This window comes from Mustela erminea, chromosome 6, assembly GCF_009829155.1.
Source record: "Mustela erminea isolate mMusErm1 chromosome 6, mMusErm1.Pri, whole genome shotgun sequence".
Classification (NCBI taxonomy): Eukaryota; Metazoa; Chordata; class Mammalia; order Carnivora; family Mustelidae; genus Mustela; species Mustela erminea.
The window spans coordinates 129811191-129830303 of NC_045619.1; the positions used below are offsets into that span (position 1 = coordinate 129811191).

Here is a 19113-nt window from a genome sequence, read left to right on the forward strand (position 1 = left end):
CACTTAATACATTCTAGTCCATCCACATTGACGTAAATGGCAAGATTTCATTTTTGATGGCTGAGTAATATTCGTGTGTGTGTGTGTATTCTGTTTAAGTGTCCATCTATCAGTGACATCTGGGTGCATCTTATTTATTTATTTGTTTGTTTATTTATTTTATTAACATATAATGTATTATTTGCTTCAGGGGTACAGGTCTGTGAATCATCAGTCTTACACACTTCACAGCACTCACCATAGCACATACCCTCCCCAGTGTCCATAACCCCACTACCCTATCCCTCCCCCCATGATCCCCAGGAGCCCTCAGTTTATTTCATGAGATTAAGAGTCTCTTGTGATTTGTCTCCCTCCCTGGTCCCATCTCATTTCATTTTTTCCCTCCCATTCCTCCACAAACCTCCCACCCTCCCTCTCAAATTCTACGTATCAGAAAAGTCATATGATAATCGTCTTTCTCTGACTGACTTATTTCCCTTAGGATAATACCCTCTAGTTCCATCCACGTCATAGCAGATGGCAAGATTCAGATTTTTTTTTAATGGCTGCATAGTATTCCATTGTGTATATATACCACATCTTCTTTATCCATTCATCTGTTGAGGGACATCTGGGCTTTTTCCATCGTTTGGCTACTGTGGACATTGCTGCTATAAATATTCGGGTGCACGTGCCCCTTCGGATCCCTACATTTGTATCTCTAGGGTAAATTCCAGTAGTGTGTGTGATTGCTGGGTCATAGGGCAGCTCTATTTTCAACTTTTTCAGGAACTTCCATACTGTTTTCCAGAGTGGCTGCACCAGCTTGCATTCCCACCAACAGGGAGGAGGGTTTCCCTTTCTCTGCATCCTTGCCAACACCTGTTGTTTCATGACTTGTTAATTTTAGCCATTCTGACTGGTGTGAGGTGGTATCTCATTGTGGTTTTGATTTGTATTTCCCTGGACATCTGGGGACATCTTTACCCATTCATCTGTCAGTGGACATCTGGCCTCTTTCCATATTTGGCAACTGTGGACATTGCTGCTATAAACATTGGAGTGCATGTGCCCCTTCAAATCACTATTTTCTTTTAAGATTTTATTTATTTATTTGACAGACAAAGATCACCAGTAGGCAGGGAGGTAGGCGGGGGTGGGGATGGTGGGGGGGGCAGGCTCCCCGCTGAGCAGAGAGCCCATGTGGGGCTCGATCCCAGGCCCCTGAGATCATGACCTGAGCTGAAGGCAGAGGCTTAACCCACTGAGCCACCCAGGCGCCCCAAATCACTATTTTTGTATCCTTTGGATAAATGCCTAGTAGTGCAATTGCTGGGTAGAAGTACCCGAGCTGTGTAACTTTAACTCTTCACCCCAAGTCAGAGGTTAGGTCTCAAACTAAGTATTACAATGAATTACTGAATTCATATGAACTAATGAAGGAAGGTGAAAGAAGCCCGTTAAATGGTAAAATCAAAAGAGAGGATTAAAACTTGGCTTTCTTGGGACATTATAAATGTTCTTATTGGTTTACTGAATATATCATGCTCTGGGGGAAATCCTGGAACCCAGCCGGTCTTGCTTGGCCACTGCCTGCCTGGCAAAGTCCATCTTTACAGTCACTGTAATATGTCTAAAGCAGTATGTGTTCACTAGAGAAAATCAGAAAATAGAAGCCAAAAAAGGAATTTAAAAAACCTCCCACAATCCTGTTTATTCAAAATTAACTATTTTAATACCCTAGTTTATATGCTTTTAAACCCTAGTCTCTGTGTATCTTACTTATGCATGCGTATATGTATAAATTCTTAGTGGGATCACAGAATATGTATGGTTTTGTGCATGCTTTTTTATATTTATTTACTTAGAGCACCCACGCCAGCCTGAGCAAGGGGAGGGATAGAGGGAGAGGGAGAGAAAGAATCAAAAGTAGACTCTGGGGGAAAAAAAAAAAAAGTAGACTCTGAGCTGAGCACAGAGCCCAATGCAGGCAGGACTATTTATCCCTACACAGAGATCATGACCTTGATGAGGTTTTGGAAAATAAGTGAAGTTCAGTGGGGTGCCAGTGACCAAGAAATAATTTTTGAAACGTCTTTGGTGCAAAATGGTGGCTTATTAAAGCACAGAGACAGACCCTTGGGCAGAAAGAGCCGCTGCCCTGTGTGAGTGGTGGCTGGTTACGTACTGTGGGGTTGGGGGAGGCAAGGAGAAAGGGAGGGTTTGAAAGAACTTTCATATGCTAAAGAGGGCCTGCGGAATACCTGAGGCCTTGCCACTGTCAAGTTAAGGTTTTTCCTTTTAATAAGGCATTAACAATAATGGAAGCTTCCTGGAGGAATGTCACACTCCAGCTGTCACACAGTGCCTATCAATGAGCTTTAGGTTTAGAAGAAATTTAACCTTATTTACATTTCCCTGTGCCTCAACCTCCCTCAATTTTAGGGAGGGGAGGAGGATGTTAGGGCCTCAGGAATGGAGTTACGGGTCTTTGAAGTTAGGTCATTGGTAAGAAAGCCTCTTCCTTGTAAATCACTAGGACATTTGTAAACTGAGGGAGACTGAGGTCTTGCAGGCTTGTGATCTCTACGAGTTAACCATTTATTTTTCCTTTGGGCAGCCAGGAGCGCCTGAGGAATGGCACATGCACCCCATGGTGGGGGTGGTGGTCAGCTTCTGCTTTGTCCTCAGCTTGCCTTCTGTTCACTCATTATTTCCCCCTGGACAATTATAACCCTTAAATCTTTAAGGTTGTTGAAGGTCTCATCTTCTGTAACTTCTACCTGTTGAATAGGGGCGTAGAGCTGTCCCTACCTATGGGTCAATATTGGTGAGTTGGGGAATGTGTAGGGGTGTTACGGAAGAAGGAGGCAGCTGAATCCAGTGCTGACAGTGCAGAAGTGTCTTTGTGAGTGGTCAGGATCATCTGTCGACGTGAAGTCCTTGTAGCCACGGAGTCTGGGCATAAAGGAGAGAAACACTGCAGAAGTAACACATGAAGATTAGTAAGGCTGTGAGAATGAGAAGTCCAACGAAGAGATCTTTAACCATTGACCATAATCCTCCTTTAAACCAGGAACTTAACTTCACTGAGGGGAAAAAGACGGATTTTGTAGAGCCCCAACTGGGGTGTTCATATCTTTTATGAGTCCTGTGACATTTTTGTGATTATCTGGGATGTACACACAACTTCCTGTTTTGATAACTGCACATGTGTCACCCTGTGCTGCTGCTGGGACATCTAAGGCCATTTTATTTTAGGACCGCCTCGTGCATCTGTGATTTTCATATTAAGTGAGGAGATGCTATTTAGTGAATCACGAGTGCCTTCATGGTGCATATATTAAGGGCATCTTAATGCCAAATGATATCCTCTAGCCCTACAGATGGAGCAAAAATGGGTTAAGTGAACATACCATTTAAAAACAGATTGTGTCCATCTTTGCTTTAAATTGGGGAGATTAGCTGGAATAGTGCTGGTTTTAGTAATGGGTCCATGAGTCCAGGCAACAATACAGTGCGGTGACCTATCCGTCGTGGTGGAAGCTGGGGCCACAAGTTAGTTCCACATATCCAGTGGGTTCCATTCGGAGCTGGCCATCAGATGCCGGGTCGCCTTACCCTGTCTGTAGCAAACCAGTCAGTAGCCCTGAGTACTGTTACTTGGAAACGTGTTTAAACCAACTGTCACTTGTATTTTCAATAGGGCCATCTTACATCTGGTTGACTAGAGTAAGCAAGCTCCATAACCACTGAACAGTTTTGCTCTGTAGAGAAGTACAATGGTCAGGTCCAGGCAGAAGGGTGACTAGGCTTAAAGTTTGACTGGTTTTAACTATTACTTTAGGCATATCTATAAGCATAGCCTGGTATGATCAGCCTCCTGTCATCTCTTGGTGGCCTTTGGTCTCTAAGACAGTCTGGACCTGGGACGCCTGGGTGGCTCAGTGGGTTAGGCCGCTGCCTTTGGCTCGGTTCATGATCTCGGGGTCCTGGGATCGAGTCCCGCTTCGGGCTCTCTGCTCAGCAGGGAGCCTGCTTCCTCCTCTCTCTCTCTCTCTCTGCCTGCCTCTCTGTCTACTTGTGATCTCTCTCTATCAAATAAATAAATAAAATCTTAAAAAAAAAAAAGATACTCTGGACCTGCTGTGAAGTAATTACAGTAATTACAGTCAGGAGTCATAGTGAGCTTTGAGGCTCCTTTTACCCAAAGGGTGGTTCTCTGCTTAGCTGAAGACTTTCTTTGCAACTGTACCTCAGTAGAGTGGCTTCTGGGATAAAAATGACTAAGGAATAATACCATCAGGAAGACCTCTTTGTGGTAAAGTGTTAATATTCTAATTACAAAGGGTCACTGGCAAGCGGAAGAAAACTTGGCTCGGGAGATAAGGGTATCCCCAAGTGCATCATCCAATCCAGTCATAAAGGAAGTGGGGCCATCCATTACCTCCACAAGTTCGGAGTTAACCCTGGGGGTGGGGTATGCCCTGGCTTTTAGGGAATGATTTCATCATCTCAGCCACACAGAATTGGCCAAGATGCTAGCTGAGTTATACAATTGTTGGGGAATTAATCCCATTTCCAGCTGTTTAATCATGTGCCATGGAGCGCTGTTTTTTTTTTTGTTTTTTTTTTTAATGTGTTCACTTTTTTTTTCTTTTATTATTTTTTTTTAATTATTTATTTGATAGAAACAGAGCGAAAGAGGGAACACACTGGTAGGGGGAGTGGGAAAGGGAGAAGCAGGCTTCTTGCCAAGGAGAGAGCCTGATTTGGGGCTCGATCCCAAAGACCCTGGGACCATGACCTAAGCTGAAGGCGGACGCTTAATGACTGAGCCACCCAGGCGCCCCCTGCCTTTTTACATTTTATTTTTTCAGTGTTCCAAGATTCATGTTTATGCACCCCACCCAGTGCTCCATGCACTCCGTGCCCTCCTTAATACCCACCACCAGGCTCACCCATCCCCCCACCCCCTTTCCCTCCTCAACCCTCAGTTTGTTTCTCAGAGTCCACAGTCACTCATGGTTCCTCTCCCCCTCCAATTCCCCCCAATTCACTTTTCCTTTCCTTCTAATGTCCTCCGTGTTATTCCTTATGCTTCACAGTAAGTGAAACCATACGATAATTGACTCTCTCTTCTTGACTTATTTCACTCAGCATAATCTCCTCCAGTCCCATCCACGTTGCTACAAAAGTTGGGTATTCATCCTTTCTGATGGAGGCATAATACTCCATTGTGTATATTGACCACATCTTCTTTATCCATCCGTTTGTTGAAGGGCATCTTGGTTCTTTCCACAGTTTGGCGACTGTGGCCATTGCTGCTATGAACACTGGGGTACAGATGGCCCTTCTTTTCACTACATCTGTTTCCTTGGGGTAAATACCCATCAGTGCAATTGCAGGGTCATAGGGTAGCTCTATTTTTAATTTCTTAAGGAATCTCCACACTGTTCTCCAAAGTGGCTGCACCAACTTGCATTCCCACCGACAGTGTAAGAGGGTTCCCCTTTCTCCACATCCCCTCCAACACTTGTTTACTGTCTTGTTGATTTTGGCCATTCTAACTGATGTGTAGTAAGGTGGTATCTCAATGTGGTTTTTTTTTTTTTTTTAAGATTTTATTTATTTATTTGACAGAGAGAGATCACAAGTAGGCAGAGAGGCAGGCAGAGAGAGAGAGAGATTGGAGGAAGCAGGCTCCCTGCTGAGCAGAGAGCCCGACGTGGGACTCGATCCCAGGACCCTGAGATCATGACCTGAGCCGAAGGCAGCGGCTTAACCCACTGAGCCACCCAGGCGCCCCTCAATGTGGTGTTGATTTGAATCTTCCCTAATGGCTAATGAAGATGAACATTTTTTCAATGTGTCTGTTAGCCATTTGTACGTCTTCTTTGGAGAAGTGTCTGTTCGTGTCTTCTGCCCATTTTTTGATGTGATTATCTGTTTGGGGGGGTGTTGAGTTTGAGGAGTCTTTATAGATCTTGAATATCAACGCTTTGTCTGTAGTGTCAGTTGCAAATATCTTCTCCCCATCCATGGGTTGTCTCTTTGTTTTGTTGATGGTTTCCTTGGCTGTGCAGAAGCTTTTTATCTTTTTTTTTTTTTTTTAAAGATTTTATTTATTTATTTGACAGAGAGAAATCACAAGTAGATGGAGAGGCAGGCAGAGAGAGAGAGAGGGAAGCAGGCTCTCTGCTGAGCAGGGAGCCCGATGTGGGACTCGATCCCAGGACTCTGAGATCATGACCTGAGCCGAAGGCAGCGGCTTAACCCACTGAGCCACCCAGGCGCCCCAGAAGCTTTTTATCTTGATGAAGTCCCAAAAGTTCATTTTTGCTTTTGTTTCCTTTGTCTTTGGAGACATGTCTTGAAAGAAGTTGCTGTGGCTGATGTCGATGAGGTTACTGCCTATATTCTCCTCTAGGATTTTGATAGATTCCTGCCTCTAGTTGAGGTCTTTTACCCTTGCGAGTTTATCTTTGGGTATGGTGTAAGAGAATGGTCAAAGTTCAGTCTTCTATACGTACCTGTCCGATTTTCCCAGCATCATTTATTGAAGAGACTGTCTTTTTTCCACTGGATATTTTTTCCTGCTTTGTTGAAGATTATTTGACCATACTGTTGCGGGTTCATATCTGGACTCTCTACTCCGTTCCGTTGGTCTATGTGTCTCTTTTTGTGCTAGTACCATGTTGTCTTGGTGATTACAGCTTTGTAGTAAAGCTTGAAATCAGGCAGTGTGATGCTCCCAGCTTTTTCTTTTTCAACATTTCCCTGGCAGTTCGGGGTCTTTTCTGGTTCTATACAAATTTTAGGATTGTTTGTTCCAGCACTTTGAAAATGCTGGTGGAATTTTGATTGGGATGGCATTGAAAGTATAGATTGCTCTTGGCAGAATAAACAATGCTTATTCTTCCAATCCATGAGCATGGAATGCTTTTCCATCTTTTGTGTCTTCTTCAATTTATTTCTTGAATGTTCTGTAGTTGCTTGAGTACAGATCCTTTACCTCTGATTAGGTTTATTTCAAGGTATCTTATAGTCCTTGGTGCTATAGTAAATGGAATCGATTCTCTAATTTCCTTTCTATGTTTTCAGTGTTAGTGTATAAGAAAGCAGCTGATTTCTGTGCATTGATTTTGTATCCTGCCACATCACTGAGTTGCTATATGAGTTCTAGTAGTTTTGGGGGTGGAGTCTTTTGGGCTTTCCCTATAAAGTATCATGTCATCTGCAAAGAGAGAATTTGACTTCTTTGTTGCCAATTTGAATACCTTTTATTTCTTTTTGTTGCCTGATTGCTGTTGCTAGGACTTCTATTACTTTGTTGAACAACAGTGGCAAGAGTGGGCATCCTGTCGTGTTCCTGATCTCAGTGGGAAGACTGTCAGCTTTTCCCCACTGAGAATGATATTTGCTGTAGGTTTTTCATAGATTTTATGAAGTTGAGGAATGTTCCCTCTAAACCTATACTTTAAAGAGTTTTGATCAGGAATGGATGCTGTATTTTGTCAAATACTTTTTCTGCATCAATTGAGAGGACCATGTGGTTGTTTTCTCTTATTGAGTGGTTCTATCACATTGGTTGATTTGTGAATGTTGAACCACCCTTACATCTCAGGGGTAAATCCCACCTGGTCATGATGGATAATCTTTTTAATGTGCTGTTGGATGCTGTTAGCTAGGATCTTGTTGAGAATCTTGAAGTCCATATTCATCAGGGATATTGGTCTGAAATTCTTTTTGATGGGGTCTTTGCCTGGTTTGGGGATCAGGGTAATGCTGGCTTCATAGAAAGAGTCTGGAAGTTTTCCTTCTGTTTCTATTTTTTGGAAACAGCTTCAGGAGAATAGGTATTATTTCTTCTTTGAATATGTGTTAGAATTCCCCAGGGAATCTGTCAGGTCCTGGGCTCTTGTTTTTTGGGAGGTTTTTGATCACTGCTTGAATCTCGTTACTAGATATTGGTCTATTCAGGTTATCAATTTGTTTCTTTTTCACTCTTGGATGATTCCAGGAATGCATCCATTTCTTCGGGTTTCTTAACATACTGGCATATAACTGTTGATAATAATTTCTGATGATTGTTTCTGTTTCCTTGGTGTTAGTAATCGCTCCCCTATCATTCATAATTTTATTAATTTGCATCCTCTCTCTTTTCTTCTGGATTAGTTTAGCTAGTGGTTTATCCATCTTAGAAGTGACATTCTTTACACACCTGGTGAGGTTGCTGGGAACTCTATAAGCAAGTTATCATGCCAGCAGTACCAAGGGACTTTATGGCTCCAGGTTTCATAAAGTCCACCTTAGTTCCTTTAAGTTGTCTGGTCATATCTGAGTCTATGCATGTCTTTCTTAACCCACTGAGCCACCCAGCTGCCCCTTGCATGTCTTTCTTAAATAGGACATTCCAGCCAAAGCCTTGGTAGAATAACCAATGTTTCCAATGGTGTCCTGTTACAAGGAGAACGGATTCTTACTGAATTTATGCAAATGACTAGGATTGCCATGGAAGCAGGAATACTTACTGAGATTCTTTGAGTTTCAGAGGGTTCAGATAGAAAAGTTGAATGCTTTGATTTGTTTACAAATGAATATTTTTACATTTCTGTAAGTCACAGATATCTTAAGAAAAAATTCCCTTAGTCTGGAAGAGCAAACATTAGAGAACCAGCAATGTTTCAAACAAGAGTCTTGACACTATAATCTTTTAGTTTATTTAGTCCCATGTTACTAATTCTGTTTTAGTTTGAATGCAGCTTTAGTTAGTTCTGGAAATTCTTATCCATTTCAGTTTTAGGATTTTCAGTATATTGAATACTTGTATTTGTCCTAAAAGTCCTTTATAGGAATATCCTTGAAGATGAGACTCATTTTACAATAGAATTAGAACAATTATAAATGACAAAAACTCAGAATGGACATGGTTAAAGAGCTAATGAGATTTAAGTTTACAGTGAGAAATCTGTGACATGTAACACTTCAATAATTAAAATATCTAGTGATGACCTTATTAAAGCATTAAAACTTTAGGAATTGCATAGAACCTCTAGAATAGTTATAACACTTACCCAGATGTAACCCAAGGTTTATCATTTGTTTAGCAGTACTTCCTAAGTGACCTAGCATACCAACGAAAAGGGTTACTGAGTCAAAGATACTTCATATAAAATTTAAATCTTGTGAAAACTTGTTAAAACCTTAGAAAGTTTTAAAGGACATGCCTAAATAGGAATAGAGATGTTAAAGACCTGATACAGGCAAAATACAGAAAATGGTTTTTTTGGACAGGCCAAGAGAAAACTTTATATTTTCTATGTAACAGCAGATCAGTTAATTTAAGAAAACTTTGTCTTTTTGAACGGACAAAAGGCAGACTTTCAATCTTATACCAGTGTACTTTAAAATCTGCTTATTTTGATCTTAGTCTGTCCTGACCACACCTAAAATTCTGTTCCCAAGTTTTCCCTCCATAAACCTTCTTCAACTTTCCTTTGCATTCTGATTTTGTCCCCAGCCATTTTTTCTCCAAACAATCAGTCTCATTTAGGACAAGATTACCTTCTACCTTTAACAAAAATGCATTCCCATTCCTTATATCTTTCTTACATATCTCCTACTGTTCCACATACAGAGTTGTTTCCACTCTTTCCATCAGTCTTAGTTACAGTTAGCAGAATTCTGCACTCTTATAAAACTTAGTCTCCAGTGAAGACAGAGGAGTAACCAAACTGTTGCAAACTGTTTCACCAGAATTTTTTAGATGACAAATTTGCAAATCACTTAAAGCACAAAGCATGTTTACCAACAGACTTAAACCTCCTTAGTTCTGTGCAGTAAGTCCAAAGCACAAACCTATGTCCAGTCCAGTCATTAATGATTTAGCACTTTATCCTGTTTGCGAAAGATCCAGATGTCCAATGAATGTAATTCCTATTATCATCCAAGGAAAACTTTAAAGTTTCAGGTTACCAAGACTTTGAAAGCTACTGTAACAATTACCCATGAAAACTTTGAGACAGACAACCAACCGTCGGTTTAGTCATCTTTTTGCTAACAAATTTCAACAGATATCACGAGGTCATTTGACCTTCAGTAAAACGCGACAGAGTAAGTTTCACCTTTAGTGCCGATAACTTTAAAGACACGTCTATCTTCATTACACCAACACACTTAACTTGGTTCAAATACTGTTCTATGTTCCACCTGGGTCCCCCCTTTCTCATTTTTACCTGAGACACCTGAGGTGGGGAGATCCGGAGTGGGAGGTGTTAGGTCAAGGGGGTGCTCTTCTCGCTCCCTGACCCGGAAGAGAGGAGCAGCCGCGGTGCAGGAGGCGCGGAGGGTGGCCTAGAGGCCGGTCATGCAGGCCGCACCCAAGGTGGTGCAGAAACAGAAGGGGGAGACAGAAGAGACAAATGCTGCCAGAAGGCAGGGAAAGGGTTCCCAGTTGTAGAGTTCTCAGCTCCAGTAGAGGAGCAGATGCCATGTTTTCCTGCCAACAACCGGGGAGCGGGGGTAGTGTTTAGGCAGTCCGTGTCGGGCCAGAGGAGACAGGGAGTTTCCCCAAAACAAAGGGAGTTTTTTGGCAGCTGCTTGGGAATATTCCTTCAAGTCCCCGTCCCGAGGGAGACCAACCACAGTTGCTGCCGGTCACAGCCATTTGACCAGGGAAATGAGTGCGGGAGAAGCCCCACATCTATTAGGAGGAACAGAGATAAAGTCAGAGTCCCCTTTGCTAGGGATGGCCTGTGTGTCCTCCAGCAGCCTGGGTTTACCAGGAGGAGGCTTAGTTAGATAATTATCATCCAAATGTCAAGAGGGGGGTTACTAGCCAGGCATACTCAGGCAAACACATTCTGCAAGATGTCCTTAGGTCAGGGTCTTGGTGTAGAGGAGTGAAGGTCCCCCTAGGTCCATTTGCCCTGTTTCCTGCAGAGGAGATTTAACTGATAGATCCCACTGAGGCCATGCAGTGTTCCAGGAGCTCAGTCCTTTGTTTTGCAATGCAGTTTGCTTCCGGTGGGTTAAAAGGCACCCCAAGGTAGAGTCCCTGGGAACCGAAGAAGCCTTCCGAGGCCATGCTCCCAGAAAAGTAAAGAAGGTCCATTACCAAATCCCCCCTGACTCCTGGCTGGCGTCTCACACAGGATATGTCAGAGGTTCCCGTGTGTCAAAAGCAACAGGAGGCGTCCCTCAAACAAGACACCACTGTCGAGCACAATTCTGCACAAATCTGCCTTCCCGTGAAGGCATTCCTGTTGTGAAAGGCCCTGGAGGGGCGCCGGCATGCCTCCCCTTCCCGTCGCGTCCTAGGCTACAGATGGATGCCTGGTGAAGGGACTAAGTTACTGTGCCGTCCTGTACTCTGGACATTGTGTTATTGCCCTGCCATTTTTAACCCATGGAAAATACTAGAAAAGTTTTACAAGGGGAAAATACCCAATTTTGTAGCTTTAAGTAATTAGTAGAGGACACTGACAAGAAAGAGTAAAGATCGAAATCCAGCATGGTCTAAGTGACATTCCAACACACATGGTCCTGACAGCCAACTTCCCTAGGTAACGTCCCTGGTTGGGTTTTAATTCAGTCGGGTACTGGTTTCGGCCGGCTCCCAGTGGAGGTCCTGTGGCTGGAAGTGGCTAGACCAGGGTGTGGAGGGGATCCCATTAGATCCGTCAGGAGGAAACCTCACAGGGGAGTCTTAAGATTGGCAGCCGCCCTGGTGACTTAGGTGGCTGTCCCATGCCCAGGACAGACAAGTTTGTATAAGAACAGCAACAGAGAGAGGGCCTCAAGCTTCTGGGTCTTATTACCATTCTGGCCAGGGTACTGACTTCCAGCTGGAGGCAGACTTTCTCCTCCCCATAGAGTAACCACGGGCTAGAGGATTACAGCCCTAGCAACTGACATGCAAATGTTCCATTAAGACCATAATTCTTGAAGGGCCCCTGACATGAGAGTAAAGGAAGAGGAAAGCAAACTCTCCAATTTTGCGGGGAAGCTCAGACTCCAGATGTAAAAAGACTCAAAGCCGTACCTTTGGGCACCATATGATGAAGTTCTAGAACATAGGTGAGGTTCAGTGGGTGGAGTCCAGAGCCGATGACCAGGAAGGAATTCTTGAGACATCTTTGGGTGCAAAATGGTGGTTTATTAAAGCACAGGGATGGACCCTTGGGCAGAAAGAGCTGTTGTTCTTGGGGTGAGAGCAGTGGCTGGTTATAAACTTTGGGGTTTGGGGGAGGTAAAGAGAAAGGGAGGGTTTGAAAGAACTTTCATATGCTAAAGAGGACCTGCAGGATACCTGAGGCCTTGCCACTGTCAAGTTAAGGTTTTTCCTTTTAATAAGGCATTAACAGTAACGGAAGCTTCCTGGAGGAATGTCATACTCCTGCTGTCACACAGTCCCTATCAATGAGCTTTAGGTTTAGAAGAAATTTAACCTTATTTACATTTCCCTGTGCCTCAACCTCCCTCAATTTTAGGGAGGGGAGGAGGATGTTAGGGCCTCAGGAACGGAGGTCTTTGAAGTTAGGCCATTGGTAAGAAAGCCTCTTGTAAATCACTAGGACATTTGTAAACTGAGGGAGACTGAGGTCTTGCAGGCTTGTGATCTCTACGAGTTAACCATTTGTTTTTCCTTCGGGCAGCCAGGAGCGCCTGAGGAATGTCACATATACCCCATGGGGGATGTTTTGTGGGGTGTCAGCTTCTGCTCTGTCCTCAGCTTGCCTTCTGTTCGCTCATCAACCTGAGCCATAATCAAGAGTCGAGGCTCTACCGACTGAGCCACCCAGGCGCCCCTTGCTTTTTCCTTTTGATATATTGTCAACATACCTGTATATCAGTTTTTCAGACATGACTTTTCTGAGTTTCAAGTTCCCCAGCTGTATAAAGACAAGTAGTTGTGAGGGTCAAATAGTGTAAAAGCACATTGTAAGATTTGATTACAAATAGAGCAGATTTGTTTTCTCTTTCTTAGGCTGAGTTCTTCCTTTTTTTGTCAAAATACTTTGTTCAGATACAGAGCCCTTACCACATTAATTTAGTAAATTAGTAAAGTTTTTTAAAGTACCCTCTACTTCCAAGGTCAGGCCCAAACTCATGACCCCAAGATCTAGAGTCTCATGTTTCACCAACTGAGGCAATAAGTAAGTAATTTTTGAAATGACTGTGTGCCTGCATTCTTTAAGACTGGAAGTCTGGGGGCACCTGGGTGGCTCGGATGGTTAAGCGTCTGGCTTCATGATCCCAGGGTCCTGAGATCAAGCCCCACATCATGTTCCCTGCTCAGTAGGGAGCCTGCTTCTCCTCCCGCTGCCTGCCTCTCTGCCTACTTGTGCTCTCTCTCTCAAATAAATAAATTCTTAAAAAAAAAATAAAAAGACAGGCGGTTTCTGTGTTTGGTCCGCAGTGCCTATCCCATTTCCTGGCCCGTAGTAGCACTCAGTAATCACTGGAACTAATATTTTCAAAACGTGCTGCTAAACTTGCTTGTTTTTTAATGTTACTGATCAAAAAGTAGCATTTCCAAGTCTGTTTGGGAACAATAACTTAAAATAGGTCGTGTTGGGGCGCATGGATGGCTCAGTGGGTTAAAGCCTCTGCCTTCGGCTCAGGTCATGATCTCAGGGTCTTGGGATTGAGCCCCGCATCGGGCTCTCTGCTCAGCAGGGGGCCTGCTTCCTCCTGTCTCTCTGCCTGCCTCTCTGCCTACTGGTGATCTGTCTCTGCCAAAGAAATAAATAAAATCTTTAAAAAAAAAATAGGTCGTGTTTATGTATAAATGTAAATTCATTCTTCATTGAAATCTTCCTTTTCACCATCTGGTCTGATGCTTGGGGGAACTGGATTACTCTTTGTTTCCAACTGGTTTAAGAATGTAAAAGAATGTAAATAGCTTTAATATTCTCTCTCCAATCTTCCTTAAGGAGAAGGAGATTGTTTGAAAACTACCTTTTCAAGTCTGAAAAGCTAGATAGGAATATGGAACTGCTTTGGAGAAAAGATAGATGACAGATGTGTTTTTTTCTTTATATTTTCTGTAATGACAAATACTGCTTTTATAGTAAGGAAACTTTTTATTACCTTTCTAGAGTTTGCAACCCACCTACAAAGGGACAACTAAAACTAAAAGATAAAGATTATGAAAAAGATAAAGATTATATTTATTATGAATTTATTATGAGTTCATGTTATATGTAAATAATTTTATTATGAATTCTGTGAATTATAAATGTGTTTATTATTTCTGGCATTGTAAACACATTATTCGTGAACATTCTTACAAGTTTCTTAATGCTTTTATTTTACAGATGCCCTATTTTAATCTTGTGAAGAGTTTAACATCTGCTTTTCCAAATAGGTATAGTATGTCACGGTACGTTTATGATCTGTGTTACAACTGCTAAAATTATTAGCTAGATTGCCAGTAAATTTCTGTTCTGAATCGTGGTGGGTTAGTCCAGCAAATTGAGTATTTAGGTTAACTAAGTGACACAGTGTCTGCTCTGTGTGCCCTCTGCCTTTTCAAAAAATGGAAATGGAATAAAATTTAAACCCAGAACACAGTAAGCCAGGTTCGTCTTTGATTTTGTAGGTTCTCAAGGTGTCCTGAGTATAAAAATAAACTATTCCTGTGTTGTTGAGCAAGAAGAGAATTCCGTGTGTTTTTCTAAATCATAAGGACCATTTTGGATTCGCGCTCAATTTCCAGCAAGTAGATGTGTATATAATTCTCACTTGAAACGAAATTATCTCACTTAATAAAACTCACCTAATGTGGCGTGCCTTTGGGTTTGACCCAGGTTCCATCACTCGACGTCCGCTTCGTGCTGTCATAGCAGAACACAGAGTGGGGAGCAGTACAGCGACCCCTTCAAACTCGGCTGGAGAGACTTGACCGGTCTGTACGAGGACATTAGGAAGGTAAGCCCGCTCGGTTTGACTGTGCTCCAAGTCGTGCTGGTTTCTGAGACTGGGGAACAGACGAGGCAGGCGTTCAGACCAGTGCAGCGCCGTCGCGGACTGGGTTCACGGGCGTGCAGGGTCCCCTGTTACTGAGCAGCAGGGGGGTCGGAGGGGTGTGGAGGGCGCAGGGCGCTTCACCACCCACACCGAGGTTACTGCAGAGGCGGGGAACTGAGAAAATAGACACGCAGCCCTGCTTAGCCTCTCCTGTCCCTTCCCCTGTCCGGGCGTGGTGAGGCGCTGAAGGTCCGTTCCAGGCTGCCCCAAATTGGGCTTTCTCCGTTAACCGCATTTTCCCCCCAAACTTTCGGTGGCTTCTCCACTGCTGCCCCGACGTGTTCAGTTGCCCCTCATCAGCTTCCTTCCCCTCTCAAGGTTGTCCGCATTGCCCCCCAAACCCGCACTCCGCTCTCCTGCTCTCCTGGCAACGCCACTTTGTGCCTGAGTGACCCCGGGCAAGGCCTCGAGGAGCCGCTCCCCGGGCGCCTGCTGTGTCTACCAGGCGGCTTGCGCCCGTCTGCGCTGGCTGTTCCCTCTGTTCCAGGAGTCCCTTCGCCACCAGCTCGGTCCCGTGCCCTCTGCCTCCTCGCTGCCTTAGGAAGGACTCTCGAGGTTGCCCGATTGCTCTCCTTCTGCGGGCTCTCCCTCTCCGTGTCTCCCACATCTGTTGTCACTTCTCCCCTTTGTTCGAGTTCAGCCTTCCAGGGACCATCTCTTGACCCCGCGTGCCCCCTTCCCTTCCAGTATTCTCTGCCTTCTCGTGCTTCCTCCGCTCTCGTCGCCGTGCCTGCCTCCCCGGCCTCTCCCCGGAAACTCCCTTTGCCAGCCTGTAGCTTCCAGAGCTCTTTCTGCTAAAGCCGGTAGACCCTGCAGTTTTATCTCCCTCGATGCTGTTGACCGCCCCCCATTGCCTGGAACGCTTCCCTTGGCTTCTGCCCCTTTCTCGTTCTCGTGACTCTTAGGCCATCCTTCAGTCCGCTTCCTGGTTTCCTCTCTGTCCCCTCCCCACTCTCTGATTTTGCCCTTCCTTTGGGTTCTTTCTGTTTCCTCTTGTCTCTGTGTCCTCAGTTTACCCACTTCCACACTTAGGATCCCCACATAATCAGTCTGTTCCAGATTGAATTGTCTCTCTTAAAACTCTGCATCTAACTGTCGGGGCAAGTCCGTGGAGGGCCTCTGACTGTCTCCCCGTGACATACCTGAAACACTGGTTTCCTCCCCTAATCCTTTTTCGAGTTTTTCCTGCTTGTGGAAGGCACCACCCAGGAACCTGGGCGGGATCCTGGAATTGTTTCTCTCCTACACCTCCTGGGCGGTCTCTTGCTGTCAGTTCCCCAGTATCTGTCCGTCCATGCCCCTTTCTTTGACCCCGCCAGAGCCCCCTCCCACCTGCCTCTCCTGCACTAGCCGCGCCCCCTTGGTGCTCCCGGAGGGGACATACAGTCACTGCAGGGCCGGCACCTGTCCCACTGTGTAGTGTGCCTACTGTGCTCCTTCTCCCCAGCCAGATGGAGCTCCTCAGAGGCAGGGACTGTCTTATTTTTCTTTGTAACCTCTGCACTTACTACCATGCTCGGCACTGAAGTCGGTATTTTGGAGACTTAAAGACTGGCCCGGCTGCACCAGGTTCACCTGAGTCTGGCCGAGGGTCCTCTGGGGCTCTTCTTAGCTCCGGTTGCTGCGGGGAATTGAGTTATGATTCATTCTAGCAGGTCCTTGAGAGGCACATACAGCAAACACACGTCCATCACTTAGAAGGTCACCTTCCCCTTCATGAATCAAAGTCCTACTTACTTAGTTCTATGTCAAAGCTTCTATCCTCCTTTAAATATTTGGTTTTCTAACCCACACTGATTTCTCCCCTCTCCGAACCTTTACTGCACTTATTTTAATTTACTGCATTTAGGGGCGCCTAGGTGGCTCAGTCAGTTAAGTGTCTGCCATTAGCTTAGGTTGTGATCCCAGGATCCTGGGATCAAACCCCACATCAGGCTCCTTGCTCATCAGAAAGCCTGCTTCTCTCTCTCTCTCTCTCTCTCATTCTGTCTGTCTGGTATCAATAAATACTGTGTCTTTAAAAAAAAATGTATTGCATTTAATTTAATTATGCCATTGCTCAAATTACCACTCAGAACATTTATGTTTTTTTAAAATGTTTCTTCCCAACTCAGTTCTAAGTTCTTGACAATCGGCAAACTCTCTTCAACTTCCTCTGTGAACTTTGGACACATCCGGCTGGCGCCATCTTTTCTTCCTGTCCCCGATACACAGCTTTGCCTCCATCCCCCAGTCACACCCTTAACTGCCGCCTCATTGGCTCCCACGCTCCTCATCTTTGTCTCTCTCCTCCATCTTCCAAGCGACTACCAGTCCCTGTTCCTTTTTTGTCCCTGGGCCACCTAGTGCTTTCCTGTTCCTCCCTGGAGTCTGTCGGAGTCTTTGGGGTCGCCCTAGGCCTTTGGGCGCTCGGACAGGCCAGGCATCGCCTGCGGCCCGGCTGTAGGACAGCCAGGCCAGGTTTATGGCCTTAAATGTTGGAACCTTTTCCAATGGAGTGTTGAATTTCTCGAGTGAAATGAGTGTGCTGAGTATAAGCGAGCACGCTGAGATCAAATCAGTTTTGTAGAAGAAATCCTGTTGCCTTTTTTGCTATCATACTGCCGTGTTGACACAGAAACTTGATTTCAGGAACTACTCATATCTACAACAGAACTTAAGGAAATGTCTGAATACTACTTTGATGGAAAAGGAAAAGCCTTTCGACCAATTATCGTGGTGCTAATGGCCCGGGCGTGTAATATTCATCATAATAATTCCCGGTGAGTTATTTACTTTCACTCCTCTGTCATTTTCATATTTGGCAAATCTTCCTTCCCAAGCTTGCCGTTTAGTTGCGGATGAAGAGGTAGCATTTATCTTAGAATTCACTTTGGTGAGTAGTTTCTGGTTTGGAGTCCCCAAAGTCGCCTGGTCGGGGCATCTTCCCTTTCCACACTTTTTAATGTCCTAGAAGAACAACTTCAGTGCAAGTAAATGTGTTGAAAAGAATTAAAAGCCAAAGTTAGTTTCCTCACCCTGAAGTAAAGAACAGCAGGGTGCGGTGTGTACAGAGGCTAATCATTTATATACCTGGGGCCTTTAGTCCAAAGGTTAATCCTTATGAAGTCCTGAGCCACATGCCCACGCCCTAAGGGTCTGCCTTCCTGCGGCCTTCCGAAGTTTGCCAAAGAAAACTCTTTGCAGAAGAAGGCATTTTGACTTTTAGTCCTCAGCTGTGTTTTGAATATGTATAAAATTTTTGAATATTAAAACAACTGTATTCAAGGAAATCTTAAAAAAAAGATTGACCCTTGACCTTATGCAGCCGTCTCTGCCACTCCCTCTTCCCCTCTCGTATTCAGTCCTTCTCTGGGTACCTGTGATTCTGTGTCTGCTTTCCCGACTCACCCCTGTTTTCTCTCTTGATGGCGTTGCTAGACTGAATTCATAGTCGTTTGTTGCACATGGTGTGATCTGCTGACGGAAATTCCAGGGCAGCATAACGTACTCGAACGTCTCCCTAGTGTGGAATGTTCGTGTTGTGTTCCTTCTTCTCAGGGGAGCACACTTTAAGGAGGGCCTCAGGGAGCCCCTCTCCCCTCAGCCTTCGTTCCCTGCTGCTGTGACTCCAGCTCCAGCCCTCACCACCACCTCAGGGTGCCTCCCCACAACACCTCCACCCCCTCCACTCCCCACCCCGCCCAGATTCCCAGTGCTCCCACACAGCTGGAACAGGCAGTGAGCTCCCCGGACCACGAGCACTGCACCTGGGAAGCAGAACCGCAGAAATGAACCAAACTGGAAATAGCCCTCACACCAGCTAGAGCAGGGGTCTCAGCCTTGACATTTTAGGCCAGATGATTCTTGGTGCGAGGGCCGGGCTGTGTACCCGCGATGTTCTGCAGAGCCTCTGGCCTCTGCCCCGGGCACGCCGGTAGCACCGCCCCCGCCCCCACCAAGCTGATGACAACCAAAAATGACTCCAGACATTGCCGGTTGTCCTCTGGGGAGCAAAACCATCCCTGGTTGAGAACCACTGGTCTAGAGAGAGTGTGTGTTTATATTTTATTTTCTCAGATTAATGTGTAATACAGTCCGTTACCATCAGAGGTG

At 44.8% G+C, this 19113-nt stretch overlaps 1 protein-coding gene across 3 annotated transcripts in view; it reads left to right on the forward strand.

Moving 5' to 3' along the window:
• Positions 1-19113, forward strand: part of PDSS1 (decaprenyl diphosphate synthase subunit 1) — a 54300-nt gene that overhangs the window by 2658 nt on the left and 32529 nt on the right. The window contains exons 2-4 of one of the 3 annotated variants that reach the window (XM_032349684.1): positions 14307-14371; positions 14799-14919; positions 17650-17780. In XM_032349684.1, the coding sequence (XP_032205575.1) occupies positions 14307-14371; positions 14799-14919; positions 17650-17780 (317 nt within the window). Of the gene's footprint in view, positions 1-14306; positions 14372-14798; positions 14920-17649; positions 17781-19113 lie in introns of those variants that run through there. The other 2 variants (XM_032349682.1, XM_032349683.1) reach the window with 2 other exon arrangements.